We start from the raw sequence: 8,328 nt of genomic DNA, 5'->3' as shown, positions 1-8,328 counted from the left end.
TATATATATATGTATATATATATATATGTATATATATATATATATGCATATATACGACGGGCTTCTTTCAGTTTCCGCCTACCAAATCCACTCACAAGGCTTTGGTCGGCCTGAGGCTATAGTAGAAGACACTTGCCCAAAGTGCCATGCAGTGGGACTGAACCCGTAACCATGTGGTTGGTAAGCAAGCTACTTACCACACAGCCACTCCTGCGCCATTGTCAACTATTGATGCACAACAGGTGTTGTGGAATCAAAGACAGGCTGACAGGGATGGAATTTCTATGTAGCAGATGGACAAGAGTAATTCTGCTCCAAGATGTGAGTGTGTGTGTGTGTGTGTGTGTGTAAATGGAAATAAAAGACGACAAAGTGTGTGTTGTATAATGTAAGAAAAATCAAGAATAAATAAATAAATAAAAGCGCTGTTGTATTGGTTTTTTGTTTTTCAGGACTTATCTGAAACAAAGCTTCTTGAATCAAAGTGAATCCGTTGCAAACACTTCATGGATTAAAAACACTTTAACGTGTCTACGGAACCTTTCTCCACAACTCAATGAACTCACAACAAAAATGATTAAAATCGAAGTAAGGCTTTTATCACGTTTCTTTCTATATTTATATCCATCCACCCAACCACCCAGCCATGCATAGACAAATGATGATGATGATGATGATGAAAGTTATTTCACCTAACATCAACATGAATTTCCACAGAACTTCCTAGTCAGACTTACAGCAAACAAACCCCCACCCTCTAGTCTGTCCGTTGCTGGAATTCTTTGTTAATAACAGAATTCTTATTGAGTTTATCTGTTGCCCCTCTGAATAGCACAGTGTGACATGTACACGATTGTGGTAGCCATTTATTGTTTTCCTTCCATGACTGGATTCTATAATTTACACTTAAGAAATGCAAAGTAAAAAAAATGTTATATATCTAAATGAAATCTGTCTGTTTTTCTCTTTTAATTTTTCTTAAAGAGATTATGGTAATTGTTTTAACTTTACTGTGCATTTTCATCTATTTACTGTGTGTGTGTATTTATAATATTTATTAAAATGCGTAGGAAAGCTAAGATAAATTCCAAGCAGTTAAACTGCATGACATGTCCTTGGCTATGAGTGGCCAAAGAACTGTAAAACAGGTCGGGGCAATTGTCTTTATTTTCCTTGGTAAAAAGCCATTTGGTGGCACGTGAAAAGTACCATTCGAGCATGGTCGATGCCAGTGCTTCCTGACTGGCTCCCATGCTGGTGGCACATAGCAAGCACCCACTACACTCTCGGAGTGGTTGGTGCTAGGAAGGGCATCCAACTGTAGAAACATTGCCAGATTCAGATTAGAGCCTGACACAGCCTCCTGGCTCACCAGTCCTCAATCAAACCGTCCAACCCATGCCAGCATGGAAAGTGGACATTAAATGATGATGATGATGATGATGATGATGATGATGATGGGAGCAATCTGTATATCCTAGTTAATGTGGATATACCTTAAGAATGCTATTGTTGTTGTTGTTGTTAGTGGTGGTGGTGGTGTTTTGTTTTTGTGTGTGTGTAAGAAAATAAATAAAATCTATTATGCAATGTCTTTAATTTTTCTTCTTTTTTTTTCACTTATTTTAGGATGTTTTACAGAAGCGGAGATCGGCTTTTGATTTAGAATTCTTGAATCATTACTGGCTGAAGACGGGTTGCATGGAATCTGATCACTGGTAGGTCACATGGGGCATGTACAGAGAAGGGGCAGGAGATGTTGTATGGTTGTGAGAAAACTTGAACATGTGGACGAACATGTGGGTGATCTGTTGTGGTTTGCAGGGTAATGCGTTGTGTTGAACTGCCACACATGGCTGAGTGTCAAAGTTATCCGTTAACACAGGAGGGAGACCATGATGTGTGTGTGTGGGGAGTGGGGGTGATATAGGGTCAGTGATGTCACGTGACAGTTGAGGGGCCTTGTTGGAAGGAGAGGTGCATGAAAGGTCACTTGAGTAGAAACATAACTAGTAGGGCTTCTTTTGTGCGGGCAAAATACATTTCAGCCAATGTGCTAACGATTCTACCAGCTCACTACCTTAATAATAATAATAATAATAATGATAATCCTTTCTACTGGAAGTACAATGCCTCAAATTTGGGAGAAGTGATTAAGTCAATCACATCAACCCCAGTGCATAACTGGTACTTAGTTAACCCTGAAAGGGTAAGTTGACCTCGGTGGATTTTGAACTCAGAACTTAGTGGCAGACAAAATATCGTTAGACATTTCGCCCGGTGTGCTAACGATTCTGTCAGATCTTAATGATGATAATGATAATAGGTTTGAAGCTGAATGTGTGTGTGTGTGTGTGTGTGCGTCCTTCCTGTATTTGGTCCTGAACTTTTGATTGAGTTGTAGAAGTATTATCATGACATACTGGGTGTCTTAGGCATCTAAAACTGGTGGAGGCCATTCCTGTCTGGCTTTGAACATAACTGATTCCTGAGAGACGGCGAGAGAGTGGGTCAATATTTATTGCTTGTGAATGTAAGAAAGTTTCAACGTTAACTTCAGTGTGGTTTGAACTTGTAGTGCAGAGGATTGGGACCAATATCTGAGGTTCTAACTATTCCACCAATTTGTGTTGCGTGTGCATGCGTAAAACGACAGTAAAATACAGGTTGTTCAGAAAATCTCTCCGCAGTATTTTATTGCAAAATAAATATTTATAAGATGGTATAAGAAAACTACAAAAGAATATATTAGACTTTACAAGACTTTACAAAAACTTTATAAGAGGTGTGGTGCTGTCGTCTTCCATTTTCAATACATAAGTTGAATCTTCTACACATGGTTTGAAATACATCTTGGAGAGTCTGATGCAGTATGGACTGTGTGAAGGTTATGTTTGCATCTTTTAGCTCATTAATGGTTTTCGGGTGATTCTTGTACACTGATCCTTTACTTGCTCCCCAGAAAAAAAAAATGTCTGGTGGTGTTAAATCAGGTGATCTTGTTGGACAAAGTCCCTTCGAAATAATCCATTCACCGAAAAACTCATGAAGTAGCGCCATGGTGATGCATGAAATCTGTGCTGTAGCTCCGTCTTGCTGAAAGTATGCATTATTAATTTCACTTTCAGTGAGTTGGTCTTACAAATGGAGAGATGATATTTGAGCAATATCTCTCGGTGTTGATGGTGTCTTCAAAAAATATCATTGCGGAGAGACTCTTTGTATAATGATGACTGTGTGTTTGTGTCAATAGAATATGTCTGTACCTGTGAAGAAAGCACCTGTGCCAGTGGCACGTTAGTAGCACTGGTGCTGGTTCCATGCATAAATCACCCAGCAGACACTCTGGAAAATGGTTGGCATTAGGAAGGGCATCCAGCTGTAAGGAACCATACCAAAACAGACAATAGAACCCAGTGCTGCCCTCTGGTTTGCCAGTGTCTTGTCAAATCATCCAATCTATGCTAGCATGGAAAACAAGTTCATCATCATCATCATCATCATTTAACGTCTGCTTTCAATACTGGTATAGGTTGGACAGTTTGACTGAAAAATGCTAAGCTGGGGGGGGGGGGCTGCACTTGGTTCTGATCTGATTTGGCAAGATTTCCCTAGCTGGATGCCCTTCCTAACGCCAACCACTTTGAGAGTGTAGTGGACGTGCCACCAGCATGGGTGCCAATGACCCGACACTGGCATCAGCCACGACGACAGTCGAACTCGGCTTGACAGGTCAACACAAGCATGGTATATCACCAAAGGTCTTGGTCACCTGTCACTGCCTCCATGGGGCCCATCACACACACAGTTGAATGATGATGATGGTGGTGGTGGTGGCAGTAGATGCGGGCATGACGGCTATTATTATTGTTGTTGGTGTGCATGTGTGTGTGTGAGTACAATGATGTGTGTGTGTGTTTACACCTTATTTCCTTTCTGATGGGAAGCTACAAGTGATAAGAGCCAACCACGACCACCCCATCTATTACTTAAACCTGCTGCATCTCTAACTATGTTATCCAGTGTGCTGTTCCTCTTTCCTCTGATTACATAGAGACCTGGCTGCTATTTTTAGCAGGTCCAGTGATCACATAGACGCTGCCTTGTTCACTTGGCTTTTTGCTAATTACAAGGTTTAATTAGAGCCATGACTATTTGAATATTTTTTGTCATTTTGTCTCTTTTTATCGTTTCTCTTCTCTCGCAGCGTCCCGACCATCACAAACTTAGCGAGTCATACCCAAGAGATCAGCACTCGCCTTTTGGACGGCACAAACAGAGACAACCTGGACAAGTTTCAGGAACTTGACAAGTAAGCAACCATTGTTTTCGGATTCCTCGGGTGCAGGCATGGCCATGTGGTAAGAAGCTTGCTTCCCTCTCACATGGTTCCAGGTTCAGTCCCACTGCATGGCATATAGGACGAATGTCTTCTCTGGTAGCCTTGGGCTGACCAAAGCCTTATAAGTGAATCTGGTAGATGGAAACTGAAAGAAGCCTGTCATGTATGTCTGTCTGTCTGTCTTTACCTGCCACACCCACTCACACCACTTGACAACCGGTGTTGGTGTGTTTACATCCCAATGACTTAGCATTTCAGCAAAAGAAACTGATAGAATAAGTATCAGGCTTAGGGTTGACTTATTCCACTAAAAATTCTTCAAGGTAGTGCCCCAGCATGGCCACAGTCTAAAAACTGAAACAAACAAAAAATAAAAGACATTAGACTGTGGTCATGCTGGAGCATCACCTTGAGAAATTTAGTCAAATGAATTGGCCCCACTACTTGTAATTTTTAAAGCCTGGTACTAATTCTATCAGTCTCTTTTTGCTCAACCGCTAAGTTACAGTGATGTAGATACTCTAGCACCAGTTGTCAAGCAGTGTGGGGAGGGGAACAGACACCAAACAAAGACACACATACACAACAGGCTTCTTTCAGTTTCCGTCTACCAAATCCACTCACAAGGCTTTGGTCAGCCCGAGGCTATAGTAAAAAGCACTTGCCTAAGGTGCCATGCAGTGGGACTGAACCCGGAACCATGTGGTAAGAATCTCTTTAGAAATTAGTCTTGGACAATTACTAATGTAATATTCTATTGACGTTCCAGTTTCTATTTTTACTTTTTTTATGCAGTTCCACTCAGTTTGGCTGTGGCCATGCTGGAGTACTGTCCTTGTTTCTTTGTCATTCCCCACCACCATCTCATTGTCTTTGGTATTCATAAAAGAGACGACTGACAAGGATGTTCTGTCTATTTCCAGGAGTCGATTTTTGGAAAATTGCAAGAAAGCTGGAGAGTTGATTACAAAGCATTGCCAACCGAATGCCATCCGACTTTATTCGGAGTTCCAGGAAGCATCGGAGTAAGTATGAGTTGCAAGATTTTGTTGTTGTTGAAGCCTGATTGTGTAAACCTGTGATCAAAGGTATTCCAGCCATGACCATCATGTCTTAACATAAAGTGTGTCGAGGTCTTATGTAAGATGCTCTTCTTTCTAAATGGCAACAAGTTGTGATTTGAGTGACATTTGGCTGCTGTTTCTAGCAGGTTCAGCAACCACATAGAGAAGCCTTCGTTGAAGGCATTGGAAAGGGAGAGAAAGAGAAAGACAGTAAATGAAGTTGGTACCAGTAAGTAAATAGGGGGCTCGGTGGGGGAATTATCATTATTATTATTATTATTATCATTTGTGTATTAATGCCAAATGTGGATGCGCTGCCATGTGGTTAGTGGAAGTGAGAGGTGGAGAGAAAGGAAAATGATAATGACATGAAGAGGGGAATGACATGTTAGTTGTAGTAAGAGGCAAAGAGAGAGAGAAAAGAAAGGGAGAGGGTTGTTTGGGTCTTCCTCCATACAATTTGATATTAGCTTCAATTTATGTATTTATTTATTTGTTCTCTTTTAACTCTAGAAAAGTGTGGACTCAAAGAAAGATATTTCAAGCCAGTAACGGTGAGCTGAAGGTTTTCAGCAGCCTTTTGGAGAAATACCAGTCATCAAAAGTAAGCTTCCTTCTTTTCATTTTCATTTTCCTTCTTTTCTGTTTCAATTTCCTTCTTTTCCTTCTTTTAATTTTCTTTCTTTTCATTTTCCTTCTTTTCATTTTCATTTTCCTTCTTTTCATTTTCATTTTCCTTCTTTTTCTTTTCATTTTCCTTTTCCTTCTTTTTCTTTTCATTTTCCTTTTCCTTCTTTTCTGTTTCAATTTCCTTCTTTTCCTTCTTTCCATTTTCCTTCAATAGTGGTTGGTGTATTTACAGATAGAAAGTTATCTCCCTTGCCTGACATTGTTAACAACTCCTGACAGCAACGGGGGGGGGGAGAATATAAATGATTTCCTGGAAGGGTAGCGGGGCGTGGGGGGTGGGTCTGCTGTGAGGTTCCCCGTGACAATCCTTGTGGCATCTCTTCTTCCGCAGACGATATTGCCCGGATAGAAGTCTTGTCAGTCATTACTCATTGACATGAATCTTCTCTTATCAACAAAAAGGCATTCCAGTTAGTCGTAATCCTTTTGTGAAGCTGCCTGGCCTTGTGGATAAAATGTTGCGCTTGTGATCATAAGTTTGCTGTTTCGATTCCCAAACTGGGCAGTGCATTGTATTCTTAAGCAAAATACTTCATTTCTTCGTTGTTCCAGTCCTCTCTGCTGTGGACGAGCGACCCTACGATGGACTTGCATTCCATTCGAGGATGATTATGTGGTGTTGATCACTTATATACCAAGCAAACCAGTAACTGGCCGGTCTGAGAGTCCTATCACTCAAGACAGTGCTTTACTTCTACTTAATCCTTTCTCATATACTTTTACTAATTTGCTGAAACACTTAGAATTGTGTGTGTCTGGTTGCAAACAATAGGGGTTAGGGGCCATGAGCGCAAGAACAGAATTTGCTTAGGGGGATGCAAACCCAAAACTTTTTACAAACATGGTCAATTTCTTTTTTTCAGTTTTAATATCAAAACACACAGAGGTATAATAACAATTATCGTTATTATCATATTTGTAGATAATTATTATAGGCTCAGGAGTGTGGTAAGAAGCTTGCTTCCCAACCACATGGTTCTGGGTTCAGTCCCACTACGTGACACCTTGGGCAAGTGTTTTCTACGATAGCCTCGGGGCCAACCAAAGCCTTGTGAGTGGATTTGATAGATGGAAACTGAAAGAAGCCCATCATATATATGCGTGTGTGTGCGTATGTTTGTGTCTGTATTTGTCCCCCCACCATTGCTTGACAACCGATGTTGGTATGTTTATGTCCCCATAACTTAGTGGTGCGGCAAAAGAGACCAATAGAATAAGTGCTAGGCTTAAAGAATAAGTCCTGCTGTCAATTTGTTTAACTAAAGGTGGTGCTACAGCATGGCCGCAATCAAATGAGTGAAGCAAGTAAAAGATTAAAAGAATTTGTACATCAGTCAAACCAAGCAAGTTCAATAATGGGAAAGTGATGCTTCAAATCCCTCCAAAAATGTTTCTATTCTTGTTTGTTTTGGCACTGGGCACCCATGTTGGTGGCACATAAAAAGCACCATTCGAGCATGGTTGGATGTCAGTGCCACCTGACTGGCTCCTGTGCCGGTTGCATGTAAAAAGCACCCACTACACTCTCGGAGTGGTTGGCGTTAGGAAGGGCATCCAGCTGTAGAAACTCTGCCAAATCAGATTGGAGCCTGGTGCAGCCATCTGGTTCACCAGTCCTCAGTCAAATCGTCCAACCCATGCTAGCATGGAAAGCGGACGTTAAACGATGATGATGATTATTATTATTATTATTATTATTATTATTATTATTATTGAGTAAGAGAACAGCATGTGCCACCAAAGTGACACTCGGGTAAAAGTATACGAAGCCCATTATACCCATCATGACTACCCGTCTGATAAGGGTACACCAGGCACATGCATCACAACCATATGTGCGCGACATGGTGATCTCATATCAAGATAAACAGCGCATGACCTTGCAAGTGGGGCCCAGTTAGAATTTTCTTCAGGTTGAGTAGCCCATTTTGTTCAAAACGCCCATGTTTCCAAAGGTGAATTATCCAAACCCCAAAGAATTCCTCTCAACACATGACTATGATGCTCCCCAACTACTTCTGCTCATGATCAGAGATGCACATATTGTCAGCCACCAAGGGACATGCTCAACTGATTAAGGTCAAACAACTGACAAGCAAATCTGTGGTATTGATAGGGATACTTGCTGTAAAACCCATCTTTTATACCAAGACAAAATATGTACATGATAACACTTCCAATCAGTTTAAGATCAGAAGCCATGAGACCCACCGCCTGGTACGGCATCAGGGC

The 8,328-nt window shown here is 41.0% G+C and overlaps 1 protein-coding gene across 1 annotated transcript in view; it reads left to right on the top strand.

The window, feature by feature from the left end:
* LOC106867230 (serine/threonine-protein kinase TBK1) overlaps positions 1 to 8,328 on the top strand; it is a 258,492-nt gene that overhangs the window by 63,164 nt on the left and 187,000 nt on the right. The window contains exons 12-16 of the mRNA XM_052974143.1: positions 453 to 588; positions 1,630 to 1,718; positions 4,208 to 4,312; positions 5,266 to 5,367; positions 5,920 to 6,010. Coding sequence (XP_052830103.1) covers positions 453 to 588; positions 1,630 to 1,718; positions 4,208 to 4,312; positions 5,266 to 5,367; positions 5,920 to 6,010 — 523 coding nt within the window. The remainder of the gene's footprint in view (positions 1 to 452; positions 589 to 1,629; positions 1,719 to 4,207; positions 4,313 to 5,265; positions 5,368 to 5,919; positions 6,011 to 8,328) is intronic.

The sequence above is a fragment of the Octopus bimaculoides genome, chromosome 1, assembly GCF_001194135.2.
Source record: "Octopus bimaculoides isolate UCB-OBI-ISO-001 chromosome 1, ASM119413v2, whole genome shotgun sequence".
In the NCBI taxonomy this organism is placed as follows: Eukaryota; Metazoa; Mollusca; class Cephalopoda; order Octopoda; family Octopodidae; genus Octopus; species Octopus bimaculoides.
This window is presented reverse-complemented; position numbering and strand designations above follow the sequence as displayed.